The following is a 21,899-nucleotide window of genomic DNA, read 5'->3' as shown; positions in this document are numbered from 1 at the left end:
GGCTGTGTCCTTTGTGATTATTACTAAAAAAAAAACAAACGCAAATCAGTGGCTGCACCAAACGTTTAAGGAATATTCAAACCATTCTTTACAAAGGTTTAAATTATTCTGAGTTAATTAGCAGTCAGTGAGCAAGGAGTAACTCAAGTGAAGATAAGCTCTAACACAGCGGTGTTAAGACTCACTTCCTGTTATTCAGTAACTGCTTTTCTGACAATGCAATGTGTAGTAAAGGAGAGCACCAAGGGAACTTATCCTCTAATGAGGAAAATTATATGAATATAACCAGAAAAGCAAAAGGAGAAAAGCAATTTCTTATGCCTCCCATCTTTAAAAAGAAAAAATAATCTAAGAGAAAGCTTCCATCTTCAAAATCATGTTCACATTTACAAACTTTGTCATACGAGGATGGAAACCTGTATTAAGCTTCATTATTCAGTGGTATTTTTATCATACTCTGAATCAGGAGCAAGTAGCACATTACAATTTCAGAATGTGTACATAGATTCAGAGAATCATATCAGAAAGTACACCTATTTTACAGGTAGAGAAACTTAGCTACTGAGTAATGTATTCTTCTAAGTTGATGGAATAAATCAAAAGCCAGGGAAGAAAAAGAGGTTAGAAAATTGAGGTTTCCCAGTTCTGTATTCTTTATTCTGTTTAGACCATACTGATTCCCACCTTGATAGCTGCAATTCTGCCTCATCTATGGAAACAGACAAAAGTTAGTCTTAACAGCTGTATGGTGTGGTTTTGGCAGCAGCTCGCTGTGCTGTTATTGTCACAGTTAATGCATTACTAAAAGGAAAGCAAGATATTGCTGTTGTGTGACCAGCTGTGTCTTTCCTTAAACAATAAAACAGGTTAATTTGCTTAAGTGATTATAGGATACTAGTCATATGAAAACAGTGGCCAACAGACTCATGTTTAGTTGTATAAATGTTTTATAAAACTGCAAAACATGGTGATTAAGTGACTGTTTGAGATGATGCATAATTTCACTGTTTTTATTAGTGATTTATGTTTCTATGAGCACATTAGCAACAAAAGGAGGGCTAAGGAGAATCTCCATCTTTTATTGGATGCAGGGGGATACATAGTGACAAAGGATGAGGAAAAGGTTGAGGTACTTAGTATCTTTTTTGCCTCAGTCTTTAATAGTTTAAAGACCAGTTGTTCTCCAGGTACCCAGCCCCCTGAGCTGGAAGACGGGCAGGGAGCAGGATCAAGTCCCCATAATCCAAGGGGAAAAGGTCAGTGACCTGCTACGCCACTTAGAGACACACAAGTCTTGGGATCCACCCAAGGGTGCTGCGGGAGCTGGCGGAGGAGCTCGCCCAGCCACTCCATCATTTACCAGCAGCCCTGGCTACCTCGAACCCTGGGTTCAGCTGTGGCCCCTCACTGCTAGGGGGATGTGGAGGGGCTGGAGCATGTCCAGAGCCGGGCAGGGGCTGGGGAAGGGGCTGGGGCACAAGCCCTGTGGGGAGCGGCTGGGGGAGCTGGGGGGGGTCAGCCTGGAGAGCAGGGGGCTCGGGGGGGACCTGATCGCTCCCTCCAGCTGCCTGACAGGGGCTGTGGGCAGGGGGGGTCGGTCTCTGCGCCCAGGGAACAAGCGACAGGGCAAGAGCAAACGGCCTCGGGCTGTGCCAGGGGAGGTTTAGGTTGGAAATTGAGAAAAATGTCTTCACTGAAAGGGCTGTCAAGCATTGGCGCAGGCTGCCCATGGAAGTGGTGGAGTCACCGTCCCTGGAGGATTTAAAAGATGTGCAGATGTGGCACTTAGAGACACAGTATAGTGGTGGGCTTGGCAGTGTTAAGGGTTGGACTTGATGATCTTGAAGGTATTTTCCAACCTGAATAATTCTATGATTCTGTGATTTCTTAGTGATTAGTATGTATTAGTATACATGCTCTCAGTAGAAATGGTTTATGTATGATAATGATGTTCCGGATAGGGTGGAGGCAAGAAAGGTAGAAGTTGCAGAAGTTAAATAGCTGTGAGATGCTGTGACAATATTTAAAGATTGGCTGATAACACATACAGTTCCACTAGCCACCTACAGTGTGCTGTGGTGGGCAAAACTCTTGGTTACGCTTTATTGTTCCTATGGCAAAATAAATATATCCAGTACTGAGTGACATGTTATTTTAAAGAAGGCAGATGTTGGCCACTTTTTTTGACCAAAACCAATAATTTCTCTGAACTGACCCCTATTACTGATATGTTTAGCAGAGTACAGAACCCTGACAGCAGGTTTAGTTTGAAGTGAAGCCTGTTTCTCTCATACGCATGTATGCCAGATGAGAGAAACTTCTCTGTGTTCTCTGACAAACACTGTTTGATACTTCTGGCTTGTGAGATGCTGAACCCATGGAGACTTCAGTCTTTTTACTCTCTGGCTTGAAGCAGATCTATCCAGTAAAGTATTATGGAGATAGTGATTCTTTTTTCCTCACCTTCCTTCTGAATCGCTGTGATTAGCTGGTAGCAAGACTCAACACTCATTTGAGCAGTAGAGCTCTTGTTTGCTTGGTGTGGCATCAAATAGCCACAGTCATCAAGGGCAGATACCAAAGGCTGCAGTGAGCTTGCAGTTAGGCTAAGAATTGGACAAGTCTGTTCTAGGGTAGTGCTTATTGTTAGGGAGCTAATCCTGCGTGAGAAGCCTGAAGTCTGTTCTTAGATTATGCTGTTGTCTTCTGCTCTTGATTAACATCTTTCTTGCCTTTTTGATTTAATGTTATTATGAAAACTGTCCCTGTGTAGTATGATATGATTGGTTTTGAATATTAAATGGCTGTTATTGCTCATTCCCCAGTGTATTATGATGAAAAGCAATTGCTGTGTTACTGGAATTTCAAAACATAGTCTACATTTTTTCTTAAAGATATTTTTCATAAATTACCATGTATTTCCATCTTAATTTTTTCTCTAGTGTTATTATGTAACAACCCCCACCACCACAACCTTGAGTGTGGGATATTAGCCACAGTTAGTCCAAGATTGCTTTGTCTCTATTCAAGGGCTGAAATTATATATTGGAAGCTTTTATTGGTGGCTTTTTAGCACCTTAAGGCCACTTGTATTAATGAAATAACTAATTTCATAGGAGCATCTATTCTAAGGCTTCTGTTATATTGATGCACAGTACCCAGTCACTCCATAAAACTGTTCTTGTGAAAGACTTTGCTTTTAATTTTCTGTATATTTAGTCTTTTTCTACTTGACAGCAAGGAAATTTGTCTCCTTGATTAAAACACCATGGAACATTAGGCCTTTGAATTAAAGGAGAAAAAAACCCCAACAACAAACCAACCAAAACCCAAAAGCATGGAACCTGTACATATAACCAAGAATTGCTAGCTTGAAGAAAGTTAAAGGAATTTTAAAACTTGCATGGCTTTATTGCATTCCCTGCATGTGTGATTTTGGGAATTTTTTGAGTGTGTTGTGGGGTTTTTTATTGTTATTAAATGGAATTCAGATGCATATGCTCATTTGTAAGGTACATGGAGCTATGTGAATTTGTAAAATTTTATAGTCTTACTGCCTCTACTTGGATAGGGTTAAAAATGCACAATTTGGAGATGTGTACACATAAGCATTGATATTAATAATTACCTATGCCTCAGAGGCTGGTCATAAGTCAACATTTCTTCCTTTTATTCTAGAACAGCCATGCTCTACACTGCCTTCACATCTTGCTTGCTCATGATTCATTATTAGTGAATATTTTTATATTGGTTTATTTGGGCATTGTTTTTAATGTAAGTTGTTTCGTAAACAGTACGTTACTATTATTACTACTATACAGTAATGTTTCTATCAATCACAAAATAAATTCCTCAGTATGGGTAGATCACCTACGTAACTCAGGTATGAGAGCTCAAAAATTGCCTGTATTTCCAAATAATACTCTTCTTCTATTCAAGGGTGGAAAAAACTTTTTCTAATGGCAAGTTTTATAGGAGAGCTGGTCTCTGCATAGCACTGCAGGTGCTAAAATGATTATTTAATTGCACATAGGCTGACCTGAAAAATTTCAGAAACTTCTGTATTACGGGGATCTGTCATTGTGAACTAGTAAAACCGTAACTAAATTAGAAAGAATTACAGTGCTCTGGAGCTGAATGGGAATGGCACTTCCTTTGATCTTTGAGCATCTTGTCAACCACAATGACTAGTACCAGATGTTTCTTACATTGCTTTATGAAACATATGCTTTTTAAATAAATATTTTTCTTGTGAATAATCAGACCTAATAGCCTGGCTAAATGTCCTTCTGTTAGGTTCAAAACCAAAATTAACTATTGTTGAGATCTGTTTCTTGCAACAGAATTTTCTCTTAAATGCCTCATCTTCACTGCAGCAGTTTGATATAGAAATTATGCTTAATTTGGTTTCTTCTTACAAATACTTGCAGTAATACCCTTAGTGCCTGCAGACAGGACCAGCTAGTACAAATCTGTGTTTAACCAGAAACTGGGAATGTTTCAGGTTTTTTCCTAATGATTAACTTAAATCCTTTAACTAGTTTTACTGATCTTACGGCTTTTGGGAACTGCTAGAGTATTCTGCTAGTGACCACCAGATGGAGTTTCTGAAACAGCTTTGGTAACCTAATACCGGAATTAATTTCAAAATTATTTTCAAAGGTTTTGGAGATTAGTTAAGAAACACTTGTGGAAATTCTGCTAGCTTCAAGATAAATTTTAGCTTGAATTTGCGAATGTTGTTGCTAAAATTAAGCTTTTCAATTAATTTTGTAATTGGTAGTTGTATTGGGTTTGCATGGCAAGATTTTGGTAGCAGGTGCTATGGGGTGCCTTCTGTGAGAAGCTGCTAGAACTTTCCCCTGTGGCCAACAGAGCCAATGCAAGCTGGCTCAGAGACGGACCTGCCGCTGGCCAAGGCTGAGCTCATCAGTGACAGTGGTGGTGCCTCTGGGATAATGCATTTAAGAAGGGGAAAACCACACAAAACTGTTTGATTGCAGCGAGAGGGGAGTTGAGAGTATGTGAGAGCAGTGGCCTTGCAGCCCCCAGGGCAGCGCAGGAGGAGGCAGGGGGGCTCCAGGCGTCGGAGCAGGGATTCCCTGGCAGCCCGAGGGAAGCCCATGGAGAGGCAGGCTGTGCCCCCAGCCCGTGGAGGTTAACGGGGGGTGGGGGTGGGGGGGGCAGATCCCCACCTGCAGCCCATGGAGGACCTCGTGCCGGAGCAGGTGGGTGCTCGAAGGAGGCTGTGACCCCATGGGAAGCCTACGCTGGAGCAGCTCCTGGCAGGACCCGTGGGCTCATGGAGAGAGGCCCAGGCTGGAGCAGGTTTGCTGGCCGGGCTTGTGACCCCGCGGGGGCCCAGGCTGGAGCAGCCTGTTCCTGAAGGGCTGCACCCCACAGATGGGACCCAGGCTGGGGCAGGGGAAGGGTGTGAGGACCCTCCCCCTGAGGAGGAAGGAACAGCAGAGACAAGGAGTGATGAGCTAACTGCAACCCCCATTCCCCGTTCCCCTGTACCACTGGCAGGGAGCAGGGAGAGAAAACAGGGTGAAGCTGAGCCTGGGAAGAAGGGAGGGATGGGAGGAAGGTGCTTTAATATTTGTTTGTATTTCTCTTTACCCTACTCTGATTTGATTGGCAATAAATTAAACTAATTTCCCTGAGTCGCTGTCTATTTTGCCCATGACAGTAACTGGTCAGTGATCTTGCCCTGTCCTTACCTGAACCCATGAGCCTTTTGTCGTATTTTCTCTCAGCTGTTAAGCTGAGGAGGGGAGTGACAGAGTGGCTTTGGTGGGCACCTGGAGTCCAGCCAGGGTCAACCCACCACAGTAATGCATAGAACTTCTATCAATATCAGTGAGACTTGTGATAAACCCACTTTAATATAGGAGATGAATTCTTTGCTTTTGAAGGTTAACTTTATCCAGAGTTGAGCATTTTTTCTGCATTTTTATAGCAGAATTATTCTACTGTTAGGCAATATACTTGCAGGTACACTTCCTGCAAGATGTTTCCATGTCAATCTGTTTCTCCATTAGTCCTCTCTCCAGACATCTGAGTTGGGAGTATTTATTCTGCTGCTTATTTATCTTTTCCTATAATGCATCATCAAGTACTTTTAAACTAGATAAAATGGATTCTCTTTCTGGCAATAAATCTTGTTTGTTTTAAAAGAACTTCTGGTAGGAAGTATTTTTTAAAAAATGTATTTGTATATTCATAAATGGTCTGATAATCTAGTATTTAAAAAATATTTTACTGTCCTGAATTGCAATAATACAAGAATTCTGCCGGCTGTAGGCTGTGAATGATTTTGACCATATTTGTGACTCCTAATTAGAAGTGGAGTATAAGGAAATAACATGGACTTCCAAGGCAGGGAAAGGACTTGGTGTGAAGAAAGTGGAATGACAGAGTAGATAATAAATCCTCTTCTCTCCTGATGGAAAAAGAACGTATTCAGCATATGTCAAAGTGTTTTGGTATATAATGGAAAGCTAAAGGAAATACAACAGAGGAATCATTTCACACTTCAAATCTGTTGCCATGGCAGTCTACACAGCTGGTTTTGTATGTTTACATTGCTTTCACTTGGAAAAGGTATTGCATGAGATAGCTAAGAAATACACAAGGTTTTGCTTACTAAGAAACTGCAAAACTTAATCTTGGAGCATATGTTTCAGCTTCATTGGTGTGTTGAGCACTTTGCCTCAGTTTCTGCAGCTGTACAAGTCAGTAGTTCTCAAAGTCCCCAGCTAACAGCAAAACTGAGAGCAGCACTTGGCCAGATTTTGCTTTTGTTTTCTCTTACCAGTGCTGTGCTGCTGCAGTACAGCTCATGAGAAGGGTTTCAGCTTTCATCTGTAATGAGCAGTGATAAATGGGGTTTTAGCTGTTTACATATCCTGAGCACAAAAACAATTTAACTGAGTCTTAGTTAAAAAAAAAAAAGTTACTTCCCTTTTGAGTTTTCTGGTAATGGTGTATTTTTTTTGCAGCCTTGGAGCCTACTTTTCTATTATATGCTACTTAAATGCATGCTTTCTGTGACTGCTGCAAAATGTGGTTGTCTTCAGTGAAATCTCTTTGTATTGACAGAAAAGGGCAGATTTTGATGCTATGTTGGCCTGGTTGCACTAGTATAAACTTACTGACTTGGTTGTACCTGATCAACTGTTTTTACTTAAATTTATGTAGAAGTTCAATCTTTGCAAGCCTGTAGGCCTGTTAATTTGCTGCTTAGTAACTGGCTTGGTTCTCATTTAAGATCCTTCAAGTCTCTGTTGTATAAAAGTGGTTTTACTAATCTTGATGAGAAACAGCCTTTTTATGTATGATGGTTGTATCTTAAAGCTCTGATGAAGGAAGCATCAGAAAATCACGACTACTTAGAGATGCTGGTTTTCCTATTACAGTAACAGACAGTACTCTTTAAACCATTGTATGGAAGTAAGGGGATCTTGTCAAAGCTTGGTATTTGACTAAATGATATTGCAACTTCCAACAGTTGCTGTTTTCATTTATTTCTGAGACTTAACACTTAAAAGTGCCTGGGACTAAGTTTTTTCCTTTAAGAAATTCACCAATAACCATTTAAAATAGTTTGCTTTTACTTACTGTCTTCCTGCACTTTACAAAGAATTTACAGGGAACAGATTAATAACTTTTGAAGTATAGCCAGGAAAATGTTTTCATGTATGTGGGGTAAAGTCATGGATACCTGGTGAGTGATCTTTTGGTTATATGCAGTGGTTACTGCAATAAATATATTATGAAGCATGCTATATTCTTAAAGCTTGACTTTGGGATGCCAAAGGTACAGGTTATTATGCTATGTTGCTCTGCTATCCAAGAGAACTTCTGCAGGAAGCTGATTTCTGAGGTCTCATTTGTGGCAGCACAAAGGAGAGGAAGTGAGAAGGCAATGGCCAATGCATGCATTAATCACCAGCCTTGTACTTCTGTGGTGCAATGTTACTCTATTCTATTAGTTGCAGGTTTCTTTATGCTGAAAAAACCTGAGGGGGGTGTGTGCCTTTTTGCTTTCATTCTCAGCTAACTTCCCACTAATGAATAATGAGATTTTAATGATGTTGAAATTATGGCCTGGAAAATCTGGTAACTTTGCATGATTTGGATGTCAAATCAGACATGTTATTTGTTATGTTTTGATTCAGTGAAGCAACACAAGTTTAATCTTGTCTACAATGTTTTCATCAAGGCCAAAAAAAAAAATCACACATCTCGCTGACCAGATATACTTTTAACACCATTTATTGAGAATGTATTATGAGTCAATAGTTCCTTTCTGAAGCTTTGTGGATAGTCCATTTCTGTATATTTCCATTTCACATAATATTGGAGGCCACATCTCTTCATTTTAACAGAACCAGAAATTTTCCAGGGGTTGATCACTTTCTTTAATTAATGGAAATTATGTCTTCAGAGATCAACTCAGTTTGATTCTCAAATGGGAACTTTTGAAACTAGGACCTCTACTAGGTTAGTCAAGGACATGTCTTGAGCTAGCTATATTAATGATTCAAGCAGAAGCAGAGCACAACATTGTTGTTAGTTCATTGATTTGACTTAGGCAGTTTAGCAAGAGGGCTCTAAGCCATAGAACAATTCAAATATTAAGTTTAATTTTGTGAGAAAATAACACTGTTAATAATGGCACTTAACTAGTGCTTACTTTCTAGTATACAGTATATACATACAGCAACATACAGTACACCTTACTATGCAGAGGTTTACATTTATATGACACTTTAAGAAATAATTTAATAAATTCTTTGCAAATTGTTTTTACATCAGTAGGCTGATTTTTATCTTGCATATATACAGTATTTTATTCATATTTATTTGAATGAAAAATAGATAAGCCTCTATTTACAGTAATCAGAATCCTTCAGGTATGTGAAATGCAAAGGCTCCATTCTGGAGAACTTCGTATCTTAAAGATTTGTCCATTAAAATTAGTCTATATTTATGATACCATGTATTTCCTTAAGTATTTTACTGCACTTGCTTATCAACTGTTGTTTATATAAATATTGCAAAGTTCTTGCTGTTTGGGATACTGCTTTTCAACAGATACCATATGATGGCGCTGTAATTAAGTTCAGAATTTCCTTAAAAGAATAGCAGTCAGGCAGCTCCATGGCAGTTTCTTTGAGGCAATTGATACATCAAGTTAACTCCTAAAAACAGTTGAGTGGGTATCAGTAATTTTCATTAAATTATGGAAGTTGTTTGTCTATATTATTGCTATCAAATCTAGTATATTATCAAGAATACACACAAACATACTTAACTCTGCTGCAATAAAGATTAGGAAAAAATAATTGAGACTTCAAGGGTAAATTATATAAAAACTTATTCTTTATCTCTTAAATAGCAGCTTCCATTTTATGACGTGAATCCATTTGTAATGTCAGATCATTGAATAAGATATTGGTCATCGTGAAGGAGTCACTTTAATGAAGTAAATGGAAGTTGTGAATGGTACCAAGTATACGAGACCAAACATAGATGGAAACTGAAGAGCAAAATGAAAATTAACTAGTGCAGAGAAGTGAGAAAGAAGAAGAAAATTAAGAGCCATGATCTGAGATGGGGCATTTAACATGGAGAGAAAGGAACAGAAACAAATGTGATGGTCCTCTTATGACAGAAAGTAAGACTTCTTAGGATAAGGGGGAAATAGAAGTAGGGGAAGCAACATTGAAGTTAGAACTGCACTTAATGTTGCCTGCTAAGCCACACCATTCTGGCACTGTCCCAGTTCTGGAAGCCTCTATTCACACCAGATAAGCCAGTTCCTGCCTGCTGGAATTTTTCCTGCATAATGAGACAGAATTTCTTTAACAGATTTTACATGAGAGATTTAATGTGGTGTGCATTAGGAAATCGAAGTTTCCTCAGATGGGAAGAAAAGCAGCCTATTTGCTTGACAGTTGTAAGAAAAGATTTCTTAAGTGCTTCTGTATGGAAGTAAGCTTGAATGCTGAAGATGTGTAGAAATTCATAGAAAACCTCTCAAGGGGGGGAAAAACCAATCAAAGCAGCCAGTATCATGTCAGCATAGAGGCACTATAAATTAGTGCGTGAACTGGACACAATGATAAAAAGGCAGGCTTCATTCCTTAACATTGTTTTCATCAACAGGCTGAAACTATGAAGTAAATTGATGTAGTTGTGCTGGATAGTTTTTGTGTGGAGAAAACACCATAGAAATAGATTAATTACTGTATGGGGTTTAAAGGTTAAAAAAATTCAATAAAATATGAAATGCTATTTTAAAAAGTTACAATCAATGGAGAGGCTTCCACCAGGATGTTGGTAACTTGAGAGGCTTGTATATGAAGAAGACAAGCAAAGATGGCTATGAGAAGAAATCTGAATAACATTGAAGAGAAGGAAAAGTAACTCAAAAGGCTGTTCCTTACCTGCTTTCCACTTAGAACTTAAGCCTGTCTCTATGCTGACAAATTAGGACCAATTACCAGATGAGATTGTGCTATAAGCAATGGAAAAGGTTCAGTTCTGGTTTTGCTCCATGTTTTTTCTGTACCAGAGGCTTGAAAAGCCGCATTTTTTGAATAGTCGTGGAATCTGAGTTGTGTTGTGACAGACTAAGCAACAAAATGATTCTGCTGTGTTGCAGAGTGAGGGACAAAAGTGTCTTGCTGCCCCAAAACTTATCTGGGAGAGTATCACTTTAACTTCTACCCACCTCTGTCATCAATAATACAACAGCAGCATAGGAACAGGTAGTTCTTGGGTCAAGTTTTTGTAGCTTACTGTTGTGGGTAACTTGCTTCCTGCAGCATGTCTGTTTCTTACATATTTCATATACTCAGTAAAATTTGGCAACATGGATTGGATTTCTTCATCCCCACTGTGAAATACAGAAACTATACTTTTACTGCGTTTTCTAGAATCATGCTGGGAGGCACTCCATTTCTGAGAGGTCAGCAAAAAGCTGATGCTGACTGGAATTCCTTTATATTACTCCCATTTAAAAAATTCTGTGTGTTGAGGGGATTTGTATGGTTTCCAAACCTCCAATGATGCCCTAGATTAGAGATTTATTTGTTGCAAATGTATCCCTTGAAAATACAAAATGTTAATCATAAACATATTTATTTTTAAGATAATTACTCTTGTTACATGAACATATGTGGACCATAACACTTAGCCAGACAATCTTTACTAGTTAAATTTTGGTTTAACTTTGTAAACCACTGTGTCCTTCATTTTAATATCTGGAACAAACGTATCTCAGTTCCCTTAGAATTGGTTAATAAGTATTTCTGAATTCTTGAAATGTTTTAGGATGCAAACAAAGCACTGTAAAACTAAACCACATTTTTGTTAATTTTTCTATCTAGAAAAAGATCCATTTACCATAAATGTTAAAACTTAGGTTAGTTTGTGTGCAAAAAATTCTGAAAATGGTATATTAAGCTTCTTTTAAAGGGGATTCAATGACAGAGAAAGAAATTAAATAATTTATCATTATCATTTACTATTTGGACAAGTATAATTGGATAATATGATCTTTAGTAAAGATCATTGTATCATCTTCATTGAAAAATGCTATTTACTTCATTAAGGATAGCACTATTACTTCTTTGTACAGAGAATAAGGTAATACCTTTTTCTATGCAAGATACAAGGTGCTGTGTCTTCAGTCAAGACTTCAATAAACTGCTTAGTGATTTCTTCAGACAGGAGTATTAGTTACGAGACAGAGTTTATGCATTGTAACCAAATCAGTGCACTGGAAGTATTAGATGTCACAGGTATTACAGCACATAGACCAGAGTCTCCCAAGATTTCAGCAAACAATTAACTATTTGAAAACTAAGACTGTTTCATTTAATTGTAATGGAAAGCTCCTTCTAGCCTCTTGGTTGGGACTCTCACAGTAATGATTCTGAGTGCCAACACAGCAGTATCACAGTCCCAATACTGGTATGCTAAGTACTGCAGTAACAGAGCACCAGAGGGTTTCTTCACACCTACGTCATGACTTGCTGTACTACTGTGCGTTCGTGAGAACACCCTTGATTCCCACAGTGTATCTTTTTAAGCAAACGTCGTAATTTGTTGGGAAAGTTTTTGTTAATGTATCTGTAGAGCAGAGGCATTACAAAGCTGCTTGAGAAAGCCAAGAATTTTGCTAAAATCTTGGTAAAATGCAATATTCGACTGTAATTGTCATCTGCAATTCTTCCTTGTGCATTAGTAAATGTGCTTACCAAAAGAGTAACATAATAGGGTGTCCATAATGTGAACTGTGTACAGACTGTGGCAATCAAAAGCCTGTGCACTGATGGATCTAATCGTCCAGTGTCTTGATCCAGTGGTGTAGCCTCTTTGCGTATTCGCAAGATTAGTACAAGTGCATACAGTACAGCAATAGCAGGTACCACATACCCAATAAAGACCATAATGGCATCTGCTGCTTCTTTGTTCTGCATCTTGGAACATTCAATTATTTTAGTGGATACGTGATTGCAGACGTAGAACAGGAGAGATGAAAAACTTGTAAGCATGGCACCACCCCATATGAATCCACAAACATGTTTGGTGTTGTACACACTTGACATGTAAGTTCTAGGTAGCGCACGTTCAATGTAGTAGTCCAGACTGAGTAATGTAGTAGAGTACATGGTAACTAAAGAAGAGACGTTGAATAAAATAAGTAAGGTAATATAAACTTCATTGTTAGAATTCCAGATGGCCCATTTTGTGTTGGCAAGACCTAGAAGGTACATCGGTGCCAGAGCATTGATGATGAGACCAGCAATGGCAATGTTGACAAAGTAAACATCTGGCATAGTCATAGTAGCTTTGTTGTAGAGATTCACTAGGACCAGCAAGCCATTGTAACAAAGGCCAATTGGGAAACATATGATGAGGTAGAGTAGGGAGAAGACTGAAAGCACAAGGTGAAAGTCATGGCAGAGATGCTGGTCCTCACTGTTCTCGGTACTGTTGTTTAAGGCTTCACAGCGCCACATAGTGATTTTAGCTTTTGTGTCTTCTCTGCTGATTACCAGCTTTTCTGTAGAGAGAGAAAGTGTTGTTGAAATACTACATTACATTTCACTTAATGTAATATGAAGAAAACATTTTAAGGATAGAGATTATATGTGTCATGTAATGGATCAATTTAAGGTCAGTGACTGAAATGCCTTTTGATCTTGTTAGTTTAGAAGAAAGTCATTTGTGATTCAGAATTTCGAGACTACTAAATGTTCTGAAGTTCTAATTTAAATGAAATTACTGGCAAATGAGTTGATACAGGACACAACAGAAGTAAATAATAAACTGTATCTTTACAGTAAGTACTGATGTAATATGAAGATTGCTACCTTTTTTTACATTATTAAACAGTACCTTTTATGTAGTTAATAGTATATCAGGGTAGCTGCTGAAGAATTGAGGGATATAAGCCGAAGCACAAATCTTAGCAATAAGATGGAGAATAGAGTTCTCTAACATGTTAAATAAGCTTTCTCTTGAAAAGGTAGTTTGTTAGGAGGCATGTCCAAGGCAGTATGGTAGATGTATAACTGGATCACTGATAAAATTCACAATGACTAGAGGAAACTGGGAAATGAGGTGAAGGGATTTTTTTATGGGTCAGGCTGTATTCAGACTTCCAACCTATAAGCTTTTAGTTCTGAAAAAACAATGGACTTCTGTAGTCTAGGGAACTTAATATCAGGGCAGGCTGGTTTTCCAAAAAGGCAAGAATTAGCTATCATTTCCTCTCAAAATAGCTTGAATGCTTTAAAAAGTATCCTAGTATCAATAGTCATTGTCCAGCTAGCTTTGCTTTATCATGAATAAAAAGACATTTTAACTGAAATCAGTGAATTTCAAAGCAATCATGAAAAGTTGCTTTCCAAAATCCAGAAATAAGAAATAATCTCTAAAGTCCAACTCAAAACATCCACAGCCATAAAATCATGGTGGTTATTCCTGCCAGCCCATTTCTAGGGGAGAGCAGAGAATTTATGCAGCAGGTGAATTCTATGTCACATGTACCCTGACACTGTCAGATATCAGCGTTTTGTGTGCTTCCCTTTTAGCATGTATAGGAAAGTGCAAGTACATGTACCTGCACTCTTTCCAGAGGGAACAAGATTTAATCAAATGCACAATAAACACTGTGCAATTAAAATGAATGTTACTAGACAACATGCTATAGTCCATGAACCATATGGCTAAATTATACAGTATGGGTTTTATAAGCATATGGATATGTGGTTGCATCGCTCTAGTGCTAATCCTTTGACACTTCACCATAGTACAGAATTTGTTCCAGAATCATGTCAACTTCCATTTTTTTTTTATTTCCCATTGCAGTTGTTTTGTGTGCATTTTTTTCTAAATACCATAGCCTGTGCCAGAAATCAGACTAAAAATACAGTAATTTTAGCCGGGCAAACGAATTTTTATTCCATGGTCATATGCTGGATTTCTCAGAGGAGTGACTTCTGTGGCAGCAGCACAAGATGCAGTTCGGTTGTTTTCAAAGCTTTCACCTTCATAGAAAAACTTATTTTTCATTTGTACTCTTATGCAATAATATAGCTAAAGAACTGATTTGAGAAAACAAAGTGTAGTATCTTTATGCTGTCTTTCAATCCTCATACTATTTTTGAGCACTAAAAACAACGCCGTTTACTTTCAGGAAGCATCTGTTAAGTTTTTAAGAAAGAAAAAGAAAAGCTGTTTTGCACAGTTGAAGGCAACCAAAGTTACATCTCATTGAACTGTTATGACTTGATTCAACCAAAGCAGCAGACTGGAACTAGATATTGCAAATATATGCATTACGGTGAGTGCAGGGGTGACTAAGCACAGGCATGGCTACAATCATGTAATTCCATTATGCAGGTTTATCCTTAAGCATGGAGCTTTGATTACTCCAGACTGAATTACATCAGCCACAGAATACTTGCCTGTATACTGCCTCAGAAGATCAACAATCCTTGCTGCCATGCTTTGTATTTTATAGAGCTGGGGGATGTCTGGTTTCACAAGTGTTTTTAGTAATTACCCCTTTTTTCTTTATGCCCTCTAACTGCAGTTAAATAAGACAATTCTACTTTAATGAAAGAAATGGTAGGCAATTCATTATGTTAAATAGTAATCTTATGATTACAAAACTTACCTCCAAAATGAGCAAAAATAAAATCCGCAATAAAAATATTTTCTGAAGAAATGTTGTTGACTTCTAAATTGCTAGATGAGGTATTTTTGCCACTATTGTAGAAATCGCCCATCTTTAATTGTCACTTACCTGTGAAGGCGCTGAACCTGTTTGCTGTGTAGTACAGGCCCAGCTCAGCATTTCTTACACAGCCGTGTCTTTTGTCATTTAAAGGCAGTTTTGTCTCCACAGACCACGTCTGGGTAAGTCCTTACGATGCTTTGGATGCAGCAGTTTTACTCCATCAATCTAAACCAACCCCCTCTCCAGTCAGAAGTTTTGCAGTCCCAGGCTGACTGTTGTGTAAGTGAGTGCTGCAGTCCTCTTGTTTACTGTGGCCTGATTCAGCCTTCCCTCATGCTTTCCCTGGTCTGGTCTGCTTTTATACTTTTATCATATTGAAAACTAAAATCAGAACTTAAAACGTAGAAGGAAAGAGCATCCTGCCAGCCGCCGCTCGCCCTTCTGCCTGCCTTTCCCACGGCCCCAACCTCAGCAGCACTGCTGTAAAGCCTCTTACCTTTAATTCACGTTTTACATTTCTCCGTGTTGCCGGATCCCCATGCATTTGATAAGCAGCATTTCCGAGGAAGGAAGCCGGCTGCAAAGCCTGGTCTTGTTTCTCTTTGAAAACATGGTGATCCCCTCTCACCAGCTCCCGGGCAGCGTGCTACTGTGCGTGCCTGCCTGCCCTGCACTTGTTTTTCCTCTATAAGTTACTCACAAGTTTCTGCTTGGGTTGGCAGGCGGCAGGCCCCTCCCTTTCCCTGTTTACAGCCAGTTTCAAGAAGTGAGAGGCTGTGCTCAGAGGGGAGCGAGCTGTTGGATCCAGCTCAGTTTAGTCTCTGGGTTTCAGATTTGCTACTTAAAATATACGGACTGCTGGAGCATGTACATTTGTTATGGTATTGTCATCTGCACTGAGGTTCTCTGGGGACGTTGGAGAGGCTGTTCTATTCCCTGCCAGCGCAATCAACAGCTCTGGTTCAAGAGCATGGGTTTTATTTTTAACGTGGGATAGGAATATGTAGCTTTGAGGTTTCATTTTTATAGGCCATACATCCTAAACAATCAGTATTTTAAAATTACTGTACTGTGAAGAGCACAGGTGCTTGTGCTGCTTGCAAAGGTGAACTAGCTTGTAATACAAGCTTGTAATAAAAAGTCAGAGGAAAAGTTTCTGAGCATTTACTTTGAACTTGGAGATTGTTTTGGTGTTGTGAAAAAGCATTGTGAGAGCCTCACTTTGTGATGGTATTATGGATTCCACTCTGTTTCCTTTTTTGAAAAGTTGATTGTTCTTGAGAATATTTGCATGTCACTCGCAATTAATGGGTTTGAGTGTGTATATTCTCTACACCTTTAAGATGGATCATTACTTGAGTTTTGGAACTGTAGGCTGATAAATTATCCCATACTGAATTTTGTACTATGGCTGTTCTGTTGTTTAGTTCATCAGTCTAAAGAGTTTCCGTATAAATCTATTATCTGATATCACCAACCAAAACAGAGAACTCTGCCTCACTTCTTACATTTAGAGATTCTGAGGCTTTATTCCATTGCAAATAAACACCAATGAAAAAGCTTTTAATTAAAAATTAAGCGTTTATGGAATAAATACCAGAGAAACCTTAAAAATGGTTACTCAGTTTGTGTTGAGTTATTCTGACTGCAGTTTGGTTTTTTTTTAGGCAAAGTCTGTGCTTCTTGGTTTGTATTTAACAATTCATTATGGATATGGTAAAAGCACTGCAACTCCCAAATGGCAGAAAATTCCTACATTCCTATTTGATACATAGTCCACAGTCAGAACTGCGTGTGTGTGCTATAGCTGTGTTACAAACTGTGGTGTCAAGTCTTTGCTGCCTCAAAACTTTAGAAGGGCTTTAATCACTAAGTTCACTGGGGAAACAGCAAAATAAGAAAGGTATTAGGGTAGAAGTAGTTCTAGAGTTCTGATACTTGGCTAAAAGCCAATTTCTTTACACGCTATAAAAGTTGAAGGTGGTTTTATTTAGATAAAAATTTGCATGAGGTATTTAAGAAAAAATTATTACGACACTGCACAAAAAGTTAAGAGCACTTAGTAGCAGAGATTTTTTTAAAGGTGGTGCATAAAATGGACTTTAATGAGAAAAAATGAAGTGCTGTTTAGTTCTAGTATAGAGTCCATAGCTGCAGTCAGTTTTTTCAGACATTTTCATTCATAATGCAGCACTAAGTTGTGGAGCAGGTTGGTGAACAGTTTAAAGCATGACCCTTATATGCTCTGCTTATTTTATTTGACTTAAAAACCCCCAAACCCTTTATCCAGCTGTATCTTTTGCTCTGCACATTTTTTTTGTTTAGACAGTAAATGATTTGTCTACTTGCTCTGTTATCATCTGTATGTGAAATAGCTCTTATCTAGATTATCTAATCTCTGAATATGTGTTTTCACAAGCTGTAATATCATTATAAACCATATATAGCTAAGGAAGCTGTTGCCAACAAGCTAAGTCTCTAAATAGGACTAAGACTCCTGCCTTCAAGTCTTCTGGAGTTCCCACAGGATCTCTTAATTCCTAGAGAGGCTGAACCCCAAGGGTACTGCATAGGGGAAGACTCAGCGCTGCATAGAGCTTTGCTGGAGAGCAGGACCAAGAAAAGTGAAGAGCTTTTCCAGAAGTGTTGTGTATATGCATAAACCATGACTTAAATGGTTAGCTACTCATCAGGGTTTGAAAGGTGCTTTTTGAAAGCATCATGCTAAATATTACTTATGGATTAATTCTTAAAACTTTAAACAATAGATGATTGGTTTTTCTGGAGAATAGCATACCTGCAATTAGTTGTCCTCAAGGGGAACACGCTGAACTCTCAAGTGTGAGAGAATCAAGTGTTACACTGCTGTTACCTCTCAGTCTGGGTACCATGACATATTTTTAGGCTTACTAGCTTATATACATACCTTAGGGATTAACAGAAGATTTGTTGGGTGGATGGGTATACAGAAAAATAAAACTAGATGGCCCAGGTTAGATGTGAGGGGAAAAAAATGCAGCAGTGCAGGCAGGTAGGTTTCAGAATATACTTTACTTATGCAGTTGCTGAGTTGCTGCTGTTTATAATATAATGATACAGCTCAGATAAAATGCTTTTAACATTAGTGGAGAAGAAAATCCTGCTTGATACTGGGTGCTGGGCTGAAAAACAGGCCCCTTCCAACCCTATCATTTATGTCTTTGTGGTGCAATCATTGACCAGTTTGGCGGGTGGTATGTTTATAATTGATATTGGTTCTGTTTTATTATGTAGTTAATTCAGTGCAATAAAATGTGAAAGAAGCCATGACTAAATAACAAGAATAATTGATATGAAGAAGCATTGAGTATAACCCTGTCTTGGATTTTTTTAAAAAAGAACAAATAAAAAAACCCAAGCATAGGTCAGTTGGAAGAGGGGTGTGTTTTTCTTTCTGTGGTAGCCCTGTCTGTCCTTAGTCCTGTGAGAGAGAGCATGGAACAAGGATTTTGCCAACCCGGCAAGTGAACTCATGGGAAGAGCAGGTTCTCAGCCTTTTAGTCCCACTGATTTCACTCTCATCATTAGGCTTACTGATGATTTGTTTTTCTGAACCCATTCCCTTTGCAGCATGAACTTGCTTTAGTAGCAAAAATAATTAATTTTTTTTTAAAAAAAGACCTTTGACTTGCACCACACAACTATTGGCCACCCCTGCTTAATTTTGTACAATTTGAGTGTTGTGAGCCCATTTCCAGCTTTATAGGTGGAATACTATATGGCCTCTTCTTGGTCCAGTGTTACTCTTTTAAGTGTTCCTTCTGACCAGAAATAAATGCTTAGATACATTTTCATGTGTGTTTTTTTTTTTTTTTAAACCCTTGTTTTTTCACATCTGTCTGGCCCATATTTTCCTCTTTTATTTCTCACTGATGACTCCATTACAATTAACGCTGCACTTTCCATCACTGTTTGCTCGTATGACACGTACATGGTACCGTATCAGACTTAGCACAGGGTTTCTAAGTATGATGCTCTTTCCCTTCTGACTTTTCTGTTACTTCCCCATAGGACATCTCAGGCTGTCTTAGGCATCTTGAATAAACAACAAAAACTGAATTCTTAAGAACTATAAGGGTGTGACTTTGTCACACATGGGATGAGTACAGACATACTTGTGCTTCTGGAATTGGTCTTCACATTTTGCTTTGAAGTTGCTCACTCTGCTTTTCCAGAAATTCTGAATATATGTTGTTTCAGAGCACTTCAAAGCTTAGTTTCTTCCTGTGGGCCCCGCTCTCACTTGCTAGGTGACTTTTTATTGTTCCACAGATGCTGGCAGCCGCTGTCACTTGTTTATTCTTTCATTCTCATAAGCACCATCTGTGTGGTAAGTCATCTATGTAGCAGATATCTGGTCATTCAGATCCCACTCATGCCACGATAATCTGCTGACTGCCCCATCCCTCTTGGCAACCTACTAAATAGATGCAATTTTTTTCCGTTTTAACCTTTTGCTTTCATTATTGCTATATATTATTCCATGTAGTATAAAACTTAACAATGTCAGCTGCATGCTTTTTTCTATTTAGATTGTTCATCTCTTTGGGTATCTGATTTTCTGTAAGGCCATGTCAGAAGTAAGTGTCTACAAATTGCTGTCACAGATCAGTAAGTGTCAACAAATGATGTCAGATGCTCCTTTGGTTTGGCAGAAAGAGGAAAATCTGTAACTTTTTCAAGATACACATCTTCTGTATATTAGGTTAGAACTGAAGAATTTTCTTCTGTCTTCAGAGCTCATAGAAGATTGGTCAAAATAACATGTATATCCATTAGAAATAAAAACTGCCAAAGGGTGTTTTTAAGAGATCATTAAATCTGGTAGAGAGTGGGAGCATGGTAGTTGTATGGAAGGTTGTAATAACCAAGTATTATGGGGTAGAAGAGGCAAATGAAATTCCTGTAAAATGGGGAGACAAGTTTTGTGGAGAGGAGATGGTCCAGCATCAGTGCCCATAAAGATTTGTGTGGAAGGAGTCCCATGTTCAGACACAGATGCTGTCTGCCAGGCACACCTGCCACTCCAGATAAATCCTCCTTTTTTATAATGTTTATTTCTTTGTAATAGAGCCTCTGTGGGAGTTAGGGTTGCTAATGATGCCCTCCTCATAGCTACACAGGGGGCTCTGCATGGGTTAACTCTAGAAAGTCAGTCATGTTTTGTTAACTTGTCTTAGAGTCCCAGTGTCAGATGAGTGTGACTGGTCTCCTGCTCCACCTCTTCCTGACTTAGCTTTATCACTGAATTCTGAAAAAGCATGTATATGGAAAATTTGACATCTTTTCTTTTTTAACACTTATGTGCAATGAGAAGATTCACCATAGGGTGAACAGTCCAGCTTTTAATATATCATAGATGTGTGGTGGGTTAAGATTTCACTGCTGCAAAAAATGAAATATCTTGGTTTTGTGCAGTTTTAAAGATAGGGTATTCCATCAGGCAGAATGAATTTACGCAGTGGCTGCCTGTATTGGTCTACAAGCCTGAGCTGCCAGGGTTTCTGAAATGAGATACAATTTTGAGATGTCGAAATATCTGCTAGGTAATACTTTTCTTAAAAAAATGAGTTATATGCAAAACAAACCCCCTGTAATTTATCTAGTATTCATACTTCCAGTAAGTTACGGTGTACTAAATAACAGGGATAATTAGAATGAATGTAGTATTAGAAAATAGGCTTCATAAGATGCTTCAAGTTCTGGATTTGTAAAGTTGGATACAGGAAGTGGCAGATTTTAAGCATCAGCAGAGTAGACAGAGCCATTCAGAGCATGGAATACGAACAGCCAGTTAGCACTACTGCAGTTCTGGCCCATGTTTTCAGAGTTCTTGGAACCTGATTTTGATGCAGCTATCCTACTTTAAAACTCTGTGGCAACAGACCTAAATAAAATTCATTGTCAAGATGATGAAAATTGCTATATACATTCAGTTCTTAACTGGTTAAGTGAAAAAAATAGTTTAATAAATTTAACCCATGGCAGAATTTCCACTGTGCTTGTAACTGGTGAGCCACAGAAACCAAAAGACTTAATTAAAATGTACAATTTCAGTTTCTTGGAGAGCACACAAACCTATTAACTGTAGCAAATATTTTCATTCCATTTAAAACTGAATTTAAATTGCAGTTTCTTTTCATATGAAATACTTGAACTGAATGGATCTAACAAGGCTTACATGAACTTTAGAAAGCATTCTTACTACCATGATGTTGATGTTCAGAGTAGCTGGGACTTGGTAGATTTGCATAGTAGATGCACTTTGTCCCACTGTTTTTAATGAATGTATTTAGTTAATTTTTTTCTTAAGGAATTGACTAGGTGGGCAATTTCATTTAAGGATCTTTCTTACATGATAGTCATGAATGTTTAACTATAGGGGTTCCCCCCCCCCCCCCCCAGTACATACAGACACTTAACATAAGTCAGTAAAGACTGATATTTTTTGGGGGGGAAAAAATGTTGGTGAAACTTGTATGTTCATTTTCTTAATGTAAAAATCATCAGATTGTGGAGATGAATTTAAAATTTTCTGCTGAGGCCTTTTTAAAAGTTAAGAAAATATAAAATTACAAAACAGTTCAATGGT

The 21,899-nt window shown here is 38.3% G+C and overlaps 2 protein-coding genes across 9 annotated transcripts in view; one reads left to right on the top strand and one right to left on the bottom strand.

Annotated features, from left to right (window-relative positions):
* C5H7orf50 (chromosome 5 C7orf50 homolog) overlaps nucleotides 1-21,899 on the top strand; it is a 135,772-nt gene that overhangs the window by 33,827 nt on the left and 80,046 nt on the right. For 3 of the 5 annotated variants that reach the window (XM_055806375.1, XM_055806377.1, XM_055806376.1), the window contains one exon: nucleotides 19,840-19,887. The exons of the other annotated variants lie outside the window; for them this stretch is intronic. In XM_055806375.1, coding sequence (XP_055662350.1) covers nucleotides 19,840-19,887 — 48 coding nt within the window. The remainder of the gene's footprint in view (nucleotides 1-19,839; nucleotides 19,888-21,899) is intronic. 5 annotated transcript variants of the gene reach the window in all.
* GPR146 (G protein-coupled receptor 146) overlaps nucleotides 8,265-21,899 on the bottom strand; it is a 57,085-nt gene continuing 43,450 nt past the window's right edge. For 3 of the 4 annotated variants that reach the window (XM_027779388.2, XM_027779376.2, XM_027779370.2), the window contains one exon: nucleotides 8,265-13,084. In XM_027779388.2, the coding sequence (XP_027635189.1) occupies nucleotides 12,036-13,040 (1,005 nt within the window). In that variant the 5' untranslated portion in view covers nucleotides 13,041-13,084 and the 3' untranslated portion in view covers nucleotides 8,265-12,035. Of the gene's footprint in view, nucleotides 13,085-15,764; nucleotides 17,147-21,899 lie in introns of all 4 variants that reach the window. The other variant, XM_055806372.1, reaches the window with a different exon arrangement.

The sequence above is a fragment of the Falco peregrinus genome, chromosome 5 (assembly GCF_023634155.1).
Source record: "Falco peregrinus isolate bFalPer1 chromosome 5, bFalPer1.pri, whole genome shotgun sequence".
NCBI lineage: Eukaryota > Metazoa > Chordata > Aves > Falconiformes > Falconidae > Falco > Falco peregrinus.
The sequence above is the reverse complement of the archived record's forward strand: the minus strand, read 5'-3'. Positions and strand labels throughout refer to the sequence as shown.